Source organism: Acomys minous (genome assembly GCF_964271855.1).
Source record: "Acomys minous genome assembly, chromosome: 18".
In the NCBI taxonomy this organism is placed as follows: domain Eukaryota; kingdom Metazoa; phylum Chordata; class Mammalia; order Rodentia; family Muridae; genus Acomys; species Acomys minous.
In genome coordinates this window covers 40741449-40758781 of record NC_140501.1, presented here as the reverse complement: position 1 = coordinate 40758781, position 17333 = coordinate 40741449, and the positions used below count along the sequence as shown (strand labels likewise).

The window sequence follows — 17333 nt, the reverse complement described above, 5'->3', positions numbered from 1 at the left end:
AAGGATACAAGGGAGCTTGCTGGGCAGCCACCCTAGCCAAATCGCCAAGACCCACCGTCAAAGAAACAAGAGAGGGGAGAGATAACTCCAGAAGGCACCTGACATTAGCCTCTGGCCTCCACATGTATATATATTCATTCTCTCTCTCTCTCTCTCTCTCTCTCTCTCTCTCTCTCTCGATCTTAAATTTGTTTTAATTCATTTAACTCAAAATAATCTGAATTGAAGAAACTGTTGATTTGGATTTGGAATAAACACATTTTCTAAGTAAGCATGCATGCTTCTGATACAGCCCAGGGGTCTCCGTCAGGTTCACTTACCCTGTCAGCTAAAGAATTAAAACACAGGAAAAATCTCAAGCATAACACACAGCAGTGGAGAAATCTCAGGCACTGCCAACAGCAGCGTAAGACAGTGATTGTTGGGGTGAGGAAACACACACACGCAGCACACACAGAAAGAAAGACCATCTACAAAGCAGAAGCCAAAAAATCCAGTCTCTTCTCAAGGACTGGGGCTTCTGAGTGTCTGCAGAGTTTTCCTCCCTTAACTGAGGGCTGGTCACTTTGAAGAGCGATAGGATAGTGGATTGGCCTACAACTGTTGTGTACCATGTCCTGATCCAGCCTTGAACTGGAGGGTGGGAGACAAAAGCCTACAAGGCCTTTGTTTTAAGATGCCAAGTTTTGTTTCAAGTCAGGAGGCTACAGAAGCAGCCAGCTATCTTGGAAGCTCACCATCCCTATTACGTAGCCTTTACCTCTGCCCCTGCCTTCCAGGTAGTCTAACTCTGTTGTGCCCAGATCACGAGACCCGCCCCCCCAAAGACCACCAGGAGTCTGAAGTCATATGCGAAAGCAAAGAGTCTTTATTCCAGCATGCTGGGGTTGACTGCTCAGACAAAATGGCAATAACCTCAAGGGGAATGTGCAGGCCTCTTTTAAAATCCAGAAAGGGGAGCCCCTACTGTGGCTATGTGACCTTGACTGAGATTGGCCAGAGCCCACTGGGCTATCTGATTTTTTGTTTTTTGTTTTTTGAGACAGGGTTTCTCTGTGTAGCCTTGGCTGACCTAGACTTACTTTGTAGACCAGGCTGGCCTCGAACTCACAGTGATCTGCCTGCCTCTGCCTCCTGAGGGCTGGGATTAAAGGTGTGCACCACCACACCCAGGGGCCAATCTGATTTTTGTTAGAGTGCCCAAGGAGGCTACGTGACTCTGATCAGGAGTTAGGGCCTTTTTCAAGCCAGTAGCTAAGCAACCGTATCTTCCTCAAGCCAGGTGTTCTAGCTGCTCCTGATTGGTTGCCCAAGGACTATGGATTTTTCGGGAATTTATTAACAAAACTCTGGAAGACAGAAACTTGGGCCTAGTCATAAAAAAGAGTTATATTTGTACAATTACCTGAGTCCTTCAATTCCTAGTCTCTCACTTCTTCTAACAAATTAGAATGTTAGGCCGGGTGTGGTGGCACATGCCTTTAATCCTAGCAGAGGCAGGTGGATCACTGTGAGGTCAAGGCCAGCCTGGTCTACAAAGGGAGTCCAGGACAGCCAGGGCTACACAGAGAGACCCTGTATCGAAAAATAAAAAAACAAAACAAAAACAAATTAGAGTGTTGCCCCTGTTGATTGTTGCCAAGAAACAAGGTTTAATTCAGTATCCAAAAAGCACAGTTCCCTCCTCCAAAGGACTAAGCTGTGTTCACATGTCCAACAGCCATAGAGTTAGCATGCAGTTACCTAAAGATTAAAATCATGGGCTGGAGAGATGACTCAGCAGTTGGGAGCACTGACTATTCTTCCAGAGGACCTGGGTTCAATTCCCAGCACCCACGTGGCCGTTCACAACTGTCTGTAACTCCAAAATCTGCCACCCACAGACATACATGCAGACAAAGCACCAATGCACATAAAATAAAAATAAATAAAATAATTTTTTAAAAAAAGACAAAAATCACTTAGGTGGACTATTAATAATAGGAGCAGGGAGATTTGCCCTGCCAGGGACATCAGATTTCACTGACCTCTCCAGCCCTCCATCACCTCTAAGCCTCTGAATAAAATTATTTGATGATAAACAAAATTAGGAGTAGGTGGTGGTGGTGGTGGTGGTGGTGGTGGTAGTACACTGAGACAGCGGGCACTGGCTGGGATTGCCTAGGCACGCGGGACAGTAGGATTGAGTGGTAATCGTGGGTAATACCCCATCACAGCAGTGCCAGCCCCTCTCCAGTGGGCAGACATTACAGTAACTGTCAGAAGTACATATAAGCAAGGTCAGAGTTTCCTCCAATTCCACACTTACTATGTATGGCTTGAAGCAGGTGCCCCAAACATTACACTTCTAAAGATATTTGAAAGTGATTTATCTAAGACATCATCAGTTGAGAGAGACAGAGAGACAGAGAGAGAGATTGAGAGTCTAACTGCTTTGGACTTAATTATCTTTAAAGAATTATTATTTCCGTTGTTTTATTCATTAGCTTTTAAGATTTGAAGGGGCTGGAAAAATGGTTCAATTGTTAACAGAGCTTGCTACTCTTCCAGAAGACCTGAGTTCAGTTCCCAGTACCTACGGCAGGGGACTCACAACCACGTGTAATTCCAGCTCAAAGGATGTACTGCCCTCTTCTGGCCTCTACAGGCACCTGCACTGTGTGTGTGTGTGTGTGTGTGTGTGTGTGTGTGTGTGTGTGTGTGTGTGTGTGTTGGGGGAGGTGAAAATAAACTTTTTTTAAAACGTGCTTTCCCGTATAGGAACTAGTGCTCTTCCAGTGTTCGTTGTACATCTTTCCTCCCCAAAAATGCCCTAGCCCTGTTCTCCACCTGTACCCTTCCTACAACCATCAGTCTTGCTTCCTGCCAGTGCTCTATGCAGGCAGGTACTTAAAGACCAAGACCTCCCTGCCTGTGGTGGAGGGGCAGGCCGAGGCCTTGGGGAAGGGAAGTAGCCTGTGATAGCCGACTGGACAGGGAGTCTGGGCAGAGTGGGTGGAGTCCTCACAGTTCCCCGGGTTCTTCCCTGGGCCAGGCTCTATTGTCGTCCTTGATTGTTTTTGCTTAAGTAAAATAAAGCAAGCAATTCTTTGGATATTTTGATCCAACAAGCTCAAATGTCACTTCCCAAAAGCTTGCGTAAGTTTTGATTTATGTTGGGATAGTCTGCTGGGCTGAGTGGCTTTTCTTTGCTCTTGTCAGGAGACAACAGGTGGGTCTGAAGAAAGCACCACACTGACGTTTGCTGAGGCTTCTCTTTAGAATACAGACAGATGAGACAGAAGCCAGACCTGGGGTCCAGCATTGCGTTGCCAAGGAAGCCATACAGTGCTTCTCATGGTTTTTAGTATTATATATTAATTGTGCAAATTAATAGGTTTTTTGACATTTTCATTCATGGATATAATATACTTAGATCGTACTCACCCCGTCATTACCCTTTCTTACCCCAAAAGTGCATTGTATAAATAGCATAGAAAGCTACAAGTGGGGATTTTCAACTAGCAAGCGTGTGATTTTTAAATCACTGAATTCAATACCCTCCACATTTAGGCTAATCTACCAACACTTCAAACGACTGCTTTTTCTTGCCAGGTTGATTTATTTTCCTTCTCAGGCCAGCCATCCTTCAGGCTTACAGCACTCGAGTTTATTGAGCAAGGGGAATATCTTAAAAGAAAAATTCATTGCATTTCGGTTTATGTAAGTCTACCAGCAGGAGCATTTATCACTCCCTAGGGGTGACTGTGAGCCATCCAGGTCTGGCTGCCTGTTAAAGTAGTTCTCTGTATTTACGGCGTTAGTGACAGGCAGGGGAGCTGCCTGACCATGGCCTGGCTGCTGATGATACGGCTGGCCGCGGTGGATAGGCGCAGATGAAAAGGTCATCTTTCCATTGTGTTCATATTGAGAAACACTTTAGATAATTATCTGTCTTTTGTTATCTAAGAAGAATAGGAGCACGGGGAGGAGTGCTGTTTCGTTTCCTTGCATTTTCTTCACTGGGCTCCCTAAAACAGAAGAGCGAGGCCCACAGTCCACACGAGGAGCACAGCACTCCAGAGGTGCCGCCCTCTTGTTAGGATCTGAGAGTCTTTGTTCTCAGGGGGATACATCATGCATGCTGGTCCTCCTCAGGGTCTGGAAAGCCTGTGTCCTCCCAGCAAGCATTGCAAAGGTTGTGCTCCATGAAAGGCCACAGTATGCAGCTGGGCTGTGCGCTGTGGGCATCTTTTCACCCATCCACCCATACATACCAGGGGGGACAGGTTAACAGCCGATAAAGCGCCCTGGACAGATGGGACTCTTGAAGCCCAAAGGGCGGTGGGGACAGAGTGCCGGGAGAGTGCACAGGAACAAAAGCACGTGCTGTGTCAGACACCAGGCTCACCTTTGGGAAGGCCACTGACGCGGCTTTCCTCACCTCCGCTTCTTGGAATTCATCCAGAACGTAGGCTCTGCTGTGCTGACCTCACCTAATTCCTTTTTACATCCAGCAAGCTATCTTTACCTCTAAAGAGACAGCTATGTTCCACAAAGCCTCCATTTAAAGGAACATATGTAGATTTTCAGAAATTTCTTTTGAGATAGGAAATGCCTTTTGAAATGTTTTTAATTAATTACTTTTTAACATATACATTTGTGTTATTACACACATATATAAAGCCCGGTCTCTTACGGAGTTCTGTGAAGTCTGCATGTTCTTAAGTCCTGAACCACCCCCTCCCCCGCCCCTAACACACACAAGTTCTCAGTACTCTAGCTTTATATTTCCCACAGAACAAAGAAGTCACCAGAAGGGAGGTCCCTCAGCTTCCCCAGTCAGAGCACCAGAGCCTCCTACAGCTGTCTGGACGTTTCCTGTCCTCCACCTAGACAGGCACCCCACTCTACCGCGTGGCTCCTTTCCCAGGATCTTCCCTCTCTTCTGCTAGATGATGATCCTGGCAGCATTTGGCTGCTCTGAGTGGTCACGGAGCCCCCAGAGCAGGGTCCCCTTACTCTAGCTTTGCGTAGCTCCTAGTCTGTTCCTTTAAATTCATCATCTGCAGGGCTGGTTAGGTGTGCTTCCTAGTGAACCTGAGGAGATGGCTCGGTGATGAAAAGCGCCCACGCGGAGGTTCACAACCATCTGTAACTCCAGTTCCAGGGGATCTGATGTCCTCTTCCGGCCTCCGTAGGCACCAGGCATGCATGTGGTACACATACACACGTGCAGACAGACATTCAGACATACAATACACAATACAAATAAATCTGATGAAGAATTGAACAATCAGTCCTTGTGTGCCTGCACTGGCTCTACTTCCAGACCTCCATCCACTGCCTCCCTCCTCCCCGCTATTCCTGAATTCAGCGTGCCTTTTGGGTTATCTTCCTCTCTGGCCCTGTCCGTGCTGTCCCTCAGCCTTTCCAGCTCCCCGTGGCCTATCCTGTCCACTTCTTTCTGCGCTCCTTCACCGCCCATTTCTCACCTAGGCCACTTCCCTACATTCTTTCCAGGTAACTTATTTATTGACTTTCATGGTTTCGGGTTGTTAGAAAATACACGCACAAGTAAAATTGTCATAGGAATTTACAAAAATGAACACCAAACAAAATCAAATGAGTTCGCTCTCATCTCTCTTATTGCGCATTGTATTTTACATTTGGGTGGTGCTTGACATGCGGTAAGCCACCATCACATATATGGAAAATAGGGGGGGAAAGGGTTCAATCTTGATTTTTTTTTTAAGTGTCAAAATATAGCCTCTTCATTCCTTGGACTCAGAAGCTGGTCCAGAGAACTCATGCATTTTATCTGGCGTCACAACTTGTTGCCATTTTGTTCAGACAGCCACAAGAAATCTCTAAGTGCAGATGCCTTTGCTTTACATGTCAGATGAGTAAATGGGGAGTAAGCAGCAACCGTGATCAAAGGACATTATATGCATATGTCGTAACGAACCCATTGTTTTGTTCTATTAGTGCAAGCTAATTTTAAAGAGTGTTGTGCAGTGGCTAAAGGATGAGATTTTAAAATGTTCAAGGAGTTGGAATCTTGTACAATGTTTCGTAGCTCATGGGTAGCAGAATAATACTGACCTTGGGGTCACCTGGTTGCTAGGCGACTGGCATGTACTTGCTTCACAGCAACTTTGAAGTCACTGGAGCTAAACTACACAAGTTTGTATTTGTACGGAAGGGCTGAGCTGGGTTGTTTGGCTCAGCAGAATGGATGTTTGGATGAGGCATCGCCTCTCTGTCGACCTCTGTGGTACCTAGTGTGCAGGTAGGCTATGCTAGGTGCTACAGCAGGTCTGTGTGGACCCAGGGAAAAGGCTCCCGTGCATACAGTCAACTTCCAAGCCCATTTTCAGCTCAGCATTTGCCTTCTCCTTCTTCCTGAATTGTCGCCCAATGTGCCTTCTGACTCTCTTCATTGAATCGCCTTTGTGTTGCCTCTTCCAGTCCTGACCTCTTGCCAGTTGGCTCCACCTACCCCTGTTACTGTGCTGGCTCCTGGCAGGGCGCGTTACCCCCACTCTCCACACTGTTTATTGAGTCCAGGTCCCTCCTGCTCCTGGCTGAAACTTCACAATGTACAGAGCCAGATCTCATCGGGCTTTACCTCATCGGGCAGAGTGTCTGACTCATAGCCAATGCTTAGTACTAACTGCAATGGTGCCTATAGTTGTTACTCATGGCTTCATTTGCTGGCTTTCTGTGACCCAAAAATAGTGCATAAAAGACACCAGATGTAAATACTTCATACGTTTTTAATTTTTGTTCTGTCCCAGGTAGCATCAAGAAGCCTTGCACTGTCCCCTTGTGTCCCACCAAGGACATGGGTCTGTGCTACCTATAGGTCCTTTAGTCATCTTGCCTGTCACGAGGGCAATTGTGGTATTACAGTGCTTGTGTTCAAGGTACTGGTATTTTACTTAATAATTGCCCAAAGTACATGAGTAATGGTTTGATTGCAGCCTGTTGTTACAATTGTCATTATTGTCCGTCTTTTTTGTTTTTGTTCTTGTTTTCTGAGACAGGGTTTCTCTGTGTAGCCCTGGCTGTCCGAGACTCCCTTTGTAGACCAGGCTGGTTTCGAACTCACAGAGATCCACTTGTTGCTCTTACAAAGGACCCAGATTCAGTTTTCAGCACCCACATGATGGCTCACAGCCATCCATAACCTTACTTTCAAGGGATCTGACACTTTCTTCTGACCTCCACAGGCACCAGGCACATAAATGGTGCACATGATTACACAAAAGCAAAATAATCACATGCATAAAATAAATAAATATTTTTAAGTATATGTAGCAGGTGCTGTTGGTATAAGGCCCTTGCGTGTGCGTGTATGGGGACCTGAGGTTGATTCTCAGAACCCATGTCAGAAGGACAGGTGGATAACTGAGGCTCACAGACAAAACAGCCTAGCCTAGTTAGTGAGGTCCAGACCAAGGAGAGACCCTGTCTCAGAAAAAAAAACAACGGCCGGCTTTCGAGCGACAGCGACGCAAGATGGCAGCCACCACAGGCTCGGGAGTAAAAGTCCCTCGAAATTTCTGACTGTTGGAAGAGCTGGAAGAAGGCCAGAAAGGAGTAGGCGACGGCACAGTTAGCTGGGGGCTAGAGGACGACGAGGACATGACGCTTACCAGATGGACAGGGATGATAATTGGGCCTCCAAGAACAATTTATGAAAACCGAATATACAGCCTTAAAATAGAATGTGGGCCTAAATACCCAGAAGCACCCCCGTCTGTAAGATTTGTAACAAAAGTCAACATGAGCGGCGTGGACCCAAGAGCCACAGCAGTGCTGGCCAAGTGGCAGAATTCCCACAGCATCAAAGTCATCCTGCAGGAACTTCGACGCTTGATGATGTCAAAAGAAAACATGAAGCTGCCACAGCCGCCAGAAGGACAGTGTTACAGCAACTAGTCACCAGGGCCCTGGCTCCCCTCCCCATCCACCCAAGTCTTCATTTTCCACAGTAGTGAATTTTCTAGATACATCTGTAGACCTCAAAGTACTGAAGAGGAAGCTCTACTCAGACTTCATCCTGAGACACTGTTCTGATACTAATTTCTTGTCCGTTTGAAATCCCTAAGTTGTGCTGTGTACCATCTTCTGTTGAGTGTAACCGCTGTCTGCCTGGTTGAACTTCTGGGATCAAGAAGGTGTGTTGAAATCGGTTTCCTCTGGGAGCGGTGGGCACAGCTAACGCAACTGTGAACAGACACGTCACACAATCACCTGCTGCTGGCACGTGGCCTGGGTCTGCCTTTGCCCACCCCGCCCTCCCACCACAGCTGTGTGGTGGCCCTTAGAATAGATGGGAAGGCTGTGGGTGGCAGGCGTAGGACTATTGCTGGGCTTGGGGCGCTTTGGCTGCATCCCTGCTTTCTTAAGTCTTAAGTGATGCCCCATCCAAGCCATCGTCCCCACTTCTCTACTCCCACCCTTGGCCAGAGCTTAGATTGTAATCCTCCCCTCCCTCTGAAATTGGCCGTGGGTGAGGAATTCAGGGCTTCCCGTCTCCCCCACCTTTATCAAGGGGTGCTGCTTTCCCCCTCCTCAACTCCCTTGTTCCCCATTACCACCCAACACTTGCTGTGGCCAAAAGCCATCAGATGAGATTGGAAGAGCCTGGCCTCCCTCACTTAGCTCGGGACCACCCTCGTTCACTTGCCACCAGCCTGGGAAGGGGGAGCCGGGTCCTCGGCCCTGCCGCCACCATCAGCCCATGAGCTGTGAGCTCAGGTCTCGAGGTGAACAGAGCAGTCAGGGATGACTCAGACCCGCCAGCCCTCAGGGTCCTCGGTGGTTCCGCCTAAAGAAAGGCCGTGCAGAGAGTCCTGCGTGCACACGGTTCTGAGCTGGTTCCTTTTCCCATAATCGATTTGCTTTTACACATTGAAGAGGTTTGAACAGGGCTCTGTATCACCCTGGCCACCCATAGGGTCTGATGTGGAGGCTGACAACGGGAACTCAAGGCCCTGACCCTGCGGACTCAGGTTTCAGTGTTGCTCCTCAGACCCTCGGCAGGGACTCGGAGGAGCTCTTGAGTCACCGTGTTGCAGACCAGTGGGCCTGACCTCCTGGCTCATTGCCACGTTCCCCACTCTGTTCAGGACCACTAAATGTTGAAATGTGGATGCATACCGAAATAAAGGCAATTCGTTGTGTTGCAAAAAAAAGAAAAAGAAAAAGAAAAAAAAACAACAACAAGGTAGATTGCATCTAAGGAATGACACCCATGACCTCTGACCTCCATGTACACGGAAGCACATACAATGTGTGGGGGTATATACTAAATGCATGTGTAAGTATGCTATAATAAAAGTGTCTGTTGCTGTTACTTAATCTGTAACTTTTGCACATGTCCTGGGTGCTGCTTTGAGCCACTGAAGCAGTGGGTAAGACTCCCTCACCCCATGAGCATTGAGCACCAAACCGCAAATGCTCCCTACCCCTGAGCTGTGCAGCCAGCCTAGTCCTGTTGCTGCTCGTCTCGCTGGGATGTGATATTCTGATGGATCGATCTGACCCACGGTGGCCATGAAAGAGCGTCCAAGTCACCATGCTGAACCTGTGGGAAAGAGGAAGACTGGTATCTCTGGGTGTCACTATGTGGTTTTATAAGGACTCTGGGTACCTAGAGGAAGTTGGGAGAAGTCAGGAGTAAGCACAGCAGGCAGGGGTTTGGTAAACGTGTTCACAGCCTGAGATGGTGAGCCATCATAGTGTACCTAAAAGAAAGGATGGCAGTAGCCTAACACAGCTTCAGTAGAAACAGAAAACAGAAGGTCAGTTGCCAAGTTTGTCACTAGGAACACCTCCCCACAGGGACTCTGTAGTAATAGCCTGCCCGTTCTCGTTTTCGTAGTGTCCCTGCTTTCAGAAATGAATGCCCCATGCTAACTGCTCTTGTGCATAGATCTGTGGCTGCTTCCAAGTTTTTCTAGACACTGGGTCGTATCAAAACCACCTGTTGCTTGTGAGTAGGAATGGCTTTTTCAATCACCCTTCTCTTTCCTGGCTGCCCTTGGCACCTCACAAGACTGCTATGGAGAGTGGAGCAGCTATTCTTTCTGCCTTCTGTTCTGAAGAAAACCTAATCCGAAACTGGAGTCACCTAGCCAGGAAATACTACAGGGCATCATGGTTTCTATAATAGTGCAGGCCACTAAGTGTCTACTGCCAGGGCCACCTTACTATTGCAGAGCAGAAACATTGACAGCCTTTGCCGTATTTGAGGTGACCTTGCGTGACTACTCTTTACCTTGACTTTGGAGGCCGATGGTGTTGGATGTCAACTTTTTGAAAGCTGTTAAAAATATCAGGCAAAAATAGAAGATGTGGGATATATAAAGAACTGATGGTTTGCCCCGCCCCTTGTGTCTCAGAATTTAGCTAGCATGTTGTTTTTGTGGCTGTTGAAAATACTGGCTGTCCTCCTGCGGAATGGCAGCCGGACGGAAGCATTTCTGTGCAAGTAAACTGTAGCTGTGCCAATTATTTGTGAGGTATTAATGTTCAGTTTTTTGGCACTTACCTGCACTCAATGACGAAAACATCTGGTTCCTCTCAAAGGTTTATTTTTAAGTAAAGCCCACAAAAATCATATTAACTCCATCACCTTCCATTCTCTATTTCCAGGTTTTCTGAAAACTTCTCCATCTGTTATTCCTATTTGAATTTAGAGAGAGAAGAAGCACGGTACTCAGAGTTAAATGAGAAATGGCTTTGGCAGTGGGTTTTGCAACCCTGTCTTATTTTTGGCAGCCATTAGGATCATTTGTTTGGGCCTGATTGCAAGTGGAGAGATCTTCTCCATGGACTCCTGGGCTGTAGCTGGAAGCCTCTCCGGTGCCTAGTGGGAAGTTGGGCCAGAGGGATGAGTCAAGCTGAGGATGTGCAGGCTCTGAATCGAAGGACCACAGAGAAGCACCAGGCAAGAGTGTTTCCTGCCTGTTTGAAAATGGTCTATTGGCCAGTGGCCCTACCATGTTCCAGTTACGCTCCAGCACACAGGCCTGGACAAAGCCCATTGTCTATTTACATGAGAGCTTTTTAAAATAAGTTGAAATTATATGGAGAAAGCTAACTCTTGTAATTCTGTCTCTGAGCAGCTCTGATGCTTTTTGTTAGGTACCTTTTACATACTAGGCCTGTTTGGCTACACTGTCGGGGGATGAAAGATACAGTAGCATATAAGCAAGGTAATGCTTCTTCGCACCTTTTAGTTCAACTCTGTGAGATCTGTAAAATATTACTCATTTTAATTAGGATGGGCATTTTTGTTGCACAGAAATGGCTCCTGGTGAAGAGGCCTAGGGAGAAAGTTCTGTGCCAAAGATTCTGTAAACTGGGATACAGAAATAACATAGGGTATATTCCAAATATCTAGATGGAGAAAGGGCATTTAGGGCTATAATTCCAGACATTTTAAAATATGCACCAAGCATATCACTTAGGCCCCAACTAAAAATTGCAAAAGCCCCTAGGAGTGCTTATCAGGAAGGAGAAAGAAGGAGATGGGGAGGTGAACAAAGGGTCTAGAGTCAAGAGGAAAATGCCGGTGGCTCATCTGGAAAATCCCACAGGAAAAGAACAGAATTCTTTCATGCAGGCACATAGGGCTCTGCAGGAAAGAAGAGGGCCCAGCCACTGCTGCTCACCCAGAATGTCACAGGCATGCATGCTGGCCCCCTGCACACACACCCCATCCTCTTCCTGTATTATCTCTGCTTGCTTTTGGATTCCAGGATGGTCTATCAAAGGAAGAAGAAAAAGAGAGACAGACAGACAGACAGCAAAGAAAGACAGACCTGAACTATCAGTTAATATAACAGTACTTAACATATGAATGCTTTGTGGTGTTTGAAAAGAGTGGGCCACTGCAGTATCTGGAATTGCTGTGCCAGTGTCATTATGAATTTTTTGGGAGGCTGTACAATGGAGGTGGTAGGACCCCAACCCAGGGCCTCCAGCACACCAGGCAAGCGTGCACCTGCAGCAGTGAAGGGCGAGGTTATTAGTGATCAAAAGCTGAGAATCTGCTTTGGGGAGGGCTGAGAGATAAGAGGGCAGAAGGTCATCGTGTGTGAAAACAGTTGTGACTCCAAATCAGGCAAGGCCTACAGATGAAATGCAAACTTGACTGCTTTGCCAGAGGTGGAAGTTGGGACGCACAGAAGCTACTAGGAAGAGAAGGGCATTTTAGGAGGGAAGGGGGGTTCGAGACAGGGTTTCTCTGTGTAGGCTTGTAGCCTTGGCTGTCCTGGACTCGCTTTGTAGACCAGGCTGGCCTCAAACTCACAGCGATCCGCCTGCCTCTGCCTCCCGAGTGCTGGGACTAAAGGCGTGCGCCACCACTCTCGGGAGAGAAGGGCATTTTTATCATGCATTATCATTGTAGAAGGAGCAGGTTAATTTATAAAAACAGATGGTGGTCATCTTCTCATTGTTGCTAAGCCAACAGCAGCATATGAAAGGCCACCATTCCTAGGGACATGTCACTGTGACTTTCATTCCATCGGGATCTATGCGAGAACATTTGGGCTGCGGTTGAGAACGACTCCAAGCCTCACGTGCATGCGCTCACAGCCTGCATTATCTACCCTGCCGCACTCTCTTCCCCTTCGTGCAGTGTCTCACTAGAAGCAAAAGCAGCTCCGCTTCATGCACTCCGTACCCCAGTGAGCAGCAGGTGCACTGCAAACACACACCGGAATCAGAATGGACAAAGTCACCTAATCAGTCAGGAAAACGCAGGCGACTGGCTGTACATAGGATTGCCGTACTGGTCTCATTATGGATTGCTGCGTTTATCAGTACAGTGTGCAGATCGAACCTAGCCATGAGTACTCAGCAGGCGCTCTACCACCAAGCTGCATCCTCAGAGAGGAAAGGCCTTAGCCTCTCACTACTGTCCCCCACCCATCCTGGATAGTCCAGTCAATTTGTTGCATATGTTTGATTTCAAACAGCAGAAAACCCACCGTAGCATGGCCTCAATAGAAGAGCACGTACTTACTCATGTAGAACATCAGGACTAAGTAACTGTGTCAGCAGCTAAATGATGGCATGAGGGTGTGGTCTCTTCTCTCCACCGCCACCCTCTATTGATGTCATGCAGTCCATAGGCAGAGGCCACAGCACTTCGCCATGTCCTCACTCAGCTGGGTCTGATGGGAGAAAGCGTGTGGGTGTGCATATGTGTGTGTGTGTGCACGTGTGCCTGTGTGCATGCATGTGTGCTGAGGGTTGGTGAGGATAATGCATGCCAAATAGTGGAAATTCTTCTCCCCACCTCTCTTTTAATTACCCCTGGAGGAAACTTTTTCTGCAGCCTCCTGATACTTTCTCTGACATCTCAGGTCACCCTGAGACCAGTGGATGGCAAGGCCGTCCACCTATAGTGCATTTGGCTTCTGTGTAAAGGAATAAGAGAGACTGGATATAAGGTAGGGGCCTAGAAGTTAGCCACGCCACACCTAGTCCCCATATGGAAAGCAAGAATCAACTGTGTGGTCCAGTCAGACCTCCAAGAGTTAACCTTCCTCCCAGAATTATGATCTGGCTATTGATGTCATCTTACTAAATTTTGTTGTTATTTTTTAAATCATAAACTTGAGGAGGAGCCTAAAATATATTGGCCTTTCCCAGAACTGCAGGGCTGTGGTGAGTCATGTCCCTTCTCAGGTCTGGCTTCTCGTTGCTTCACTGTGGAACACTTTATGAGTTGCAGTTTACAAGATCCATGTTCTTCCGTTAAGCTCATATGTAGGAGGATAATGGCTCTTAGGATTGTGTCACACTTCCCTAACAGGAATGGAAGTGCATCTGCTGTGAGAACTGTGTCAAGGCGTTTAGCACATGGGGCAAGCTATGCCAAGAATTATGAGGGACCGTTTTCTGGCTGGGGAAAATGTCCGTCCCCTTGTGTGACTTGAGCAGTCCCTAGTTTACTCATTAGAATGACTTTCTGGGGCTTTTGGTAGATGAGCCCAGTTCTCAGAGGACTTGCCTTCCAGCTGCACCCAGCATGTTCATGAAAGAAGGCAGGAGCTTATCCGCTTTCCTAACAGCCAGTGCCCCTTAGCATACCGCTGTCTGCAAGAGCAGCTGGCTGCCCTGCTCCACCTACAGAAATATGTTCCTGTGAGTGAGACTGCTGGCATTTGTACACAGATTCAAAGTTAGATAAGCTCCCTAGATGCCATGCCTCTAATTAAATATTCCTGGAATTTCATGGTATGTGTATCTGTAAAATACATCAGGGTTTGGTGGATGGTTTTATCAAGAATTAGTGTATTTTGAAATGTGTCATTTTGAGTTGGTACGAGGCCTGTTAGTGGGCAGCGTGAGCAGAGTCCCCTCCCCGATAAAACTTGGGGGTGGCAAAGAGCATGCTAATTGCCCAAAGCCATTAGCCTATTCGCTGCCTCTCTGATAGCCATTATAAGTAGCCTTAGACTGTTGACAGCATGACTTGGGGCGGGTCCTGAGGAGGCTGCCAGAGCGGCCTCTTCCTTTGCTTGTCATCGCTTTAGTTCTTGATTCTCAAAAGGCTGTTCTCTCAGCAGGCTGTATGCAGTGTCTACAGCAAAGTACTGGTGACTAAGGTGAGGCGACTTGTCGCCTAGCAACTTCTTTGTCTTGCCTCTGTCACAGTTCTTTATTTTAAAATAAGCGACAGACCAGAAAGGACACAAACACTCCAAAGCGAAGACCAGTGTCCATAACAGTTGTTCCTTCACTAGACCCATGCCTGCTCTGAGTTCCTACCTTAGGCTCCTTCAGTGGAGTGTGACCTGGAAGTAAGCCGTTCCTCCCCAGTTGCCTTTCCCATGTTGTCACAGCACAGGGCTCCTGGGGCGTTGCTGGGACAGACCTGACGATGTTGGTTTTGGCAGGATTGTGGAATGAGTTTGGAACTTGGCCTGGAATAGGCATTGAGTGGAAGAGCTTAATAAGCTGTTATAGGAACTTGAAAAATACTTTTGAGAGCATTGCAGGTGATGAAGGGCCTTGCTTGGGAAACTTCTGAGGTTAAATTTCTGGCTCCTTCAAAGATTCTTATTAGACCATTCCTGTGATGTATTTTGAATTGAGAATCTGTGGTGTCTGGTCAGCTGGTGCTAAAGAATCAGCTGTGGTTAATAAAAGGCCTGTACCACTGACGTGAAACCTTCACTGTGGCAATTGATACTGGACAGCTGAGGATGAGACGGCACCAGCATCACCGAGGTGAAGCCTCCTGAGAGTGTTTCCCCAGAGTCAGCACACAGAAGCCGTGGTCCAGAGAGGAGAGAGTAAGGCTGGCTGCATTGCATGTACTTGGCCATGTGTACAAGTCTCCCAGGTAGTACTTGTAGGCGTGAAGGGGTCATGGAGAGCAGCCGAGACCTGGCATTGGGAGAGGCCACTGGCGAAGGTGCAGCCTTGGTTGCAGTGGAGACCGAATGATCGAAAGGATGGGGGACAGGGCATAAGGCTTGGCACCATGTGGCAGGTCAGAGTCCCTGAAGAGAGGCCAGGAGGCCATTGGTGAAGGTGAAGCCTGTGAAGACCCCAGCATATTTAAGATGCCAGGACTGGATTGTGGGATGACCACCAAGAACAGCAGTAGGTGTGGAGTGGTGGAGTGTGGCTGGCCTGGGCCTGAGACAGACTTTTTGCAGGGCAAAACCAGAGGAGTGGAATTGCCAAGCCCTCTGGAGCCCAGAGGATCATGAGTCCCAGTCAGTGGACACTGAACTGTCTACAGCACCAGAGTTTTCATTTTGCTTTGACCTGGTTATAAATGTGCCCTGTTCTTCCCTCTTGGAATAAGAAGTATGTAGGTTGTTGTATTGTTTTTGGTTTGGTTTGGTTTGGTTTTTGGTTTTTCCAGACAGGGTTTCTCTGTGTTGTCTTGGCTGTCCTGGACTTGCTTTGTAGACCAGGCTGGCCTCGAACTCACAGAGATCCTCCTGCCTCTGCCTTCCAAGTTCTGGGATTAAAGGCATGCAACACCATGCCCGATGGTTGTTTTTGTTTTACAGGAGCATACAGTTGAGAAATTTTCAACTTTTCAACAGACTTTTCAGGTGTTTGAATTTTTTGAAGACTGGGAGTTTGTGAAATTGTACTACATTTTACATTGTGATCATAAGATGAGATCTTGTGGATAAACAAGAAAAGTCACTATTGTGTGTCACATTGACAGAGGATCAATTGTCCTGGTTAGTTTTTTGTTGTTGTTGTTTTGTTTTTGTTTTTATCAACTTCACCCAAGCTAGAGTCATCTGGGAAGAGAAACCTTTAACTGATAAAACACCTCCATCAGCTTGCTTATCGACATGTCTGTAGGGCATTTTTTAGATTTTTTGATAGATGGTGAAGGACCCAGCCCTCTGCTGGTACTGCCTACTTGAGCGGGTGGGTCTGGGTGGTATCAGAAGGTAGGCTGCATTAGCCATGGGGGAGCAAACCAGTAAGCACTATGCCTCTATAGCCTCTGCTTGAGATCCTGCCTCCAGGTGCCTGCCTCGACTTCCCTGGTGGACTGAGCTGTAAGAGGGTGGAAGCCTTTCCTCCCCAAGTTGTCTTGGTCATTGTGTCACAACAGTAGGGATAATTTCTAAAACAAGCTCTCTCTTTGTGAAGACCACCCATTGGCTGGGGTGGCAGGCAGGAGCGCTCACAGGAGTGCTGGAGATCTGAACTGAGTGCTCATGCGTGCAGGAGCCGTCACAAGAGTCAGGGTCCTTGTGGGAAACTAGTCTGTTGTGTAGCCCTACCTGGTTTGACTGAAACGCCACTTCATCATCTCATTTACCACACGGGGACTCCCTGAATCAGTCACAGCTGTCGGGCTGGGCAAGATGGTCGTGGAAGTTAAAGAAGTGGTCTGTATCTTATTGAGTGAACAGTTCTGGTCACCATTCTTGGTGTGTGTGCATGTCCTGGCATGTCATTTAAAAATAACTTTGGAAGATAATGTGAAAATTGAATGGAGACAAATAGTCACAGGTAAAGCTCAAACACCGCTTATTTTATTTGAATCCCAAGAGTCATAAATACGGTCTGAAAATACAGATTAATTAGGAAACACAATCTGATAACATTTCAGCGAGCTAAAAAAATAAATAAGCAAGTTTCCATATATGTGGGTATGTGAAACCTAAATCTGTTGCATGTGTATGTATCTATTTTTTAACTTTTGTTGTTTATATTTGTATAAAGTGGCATTGCTTACATAAGAATGAAATGGTTTGATGCCTCTGTGGTGACTTGGCTAGATTGGTAGGGCACTGACCCTTTTAACCCATTGGGAAAATGATAAGATCCATTTC

General features: G+C 47.2%; 2 protein-coding genes across 2 annotated transcripts in view; both read left to right on the top strand.

The window, feature by feature from the left end:
- Positions 1-17333, top strand: part of VWA8 (von Willebrand factor A domain containing 8) — a 312204-nt gene that overhangs the window by 258987 nt on the left and 35884 nt on the right. The window lies entirely within an intron of this gene.
- Positions 7481-9165, top strand: LOC311588973 (ubiquitin-conjugating enzyme E2 variant 1-like). The gene has a single exon (XM_084767143.1). It carries the CDS (start codon positions 7630-7632, stop codon positions 7924-7926), a length of 297 nt encoding a protein of 98 aa, XP_084623269.1. The 5' UTR covers positions 7481-7629; the 3' UTR covers positions 7927-9165.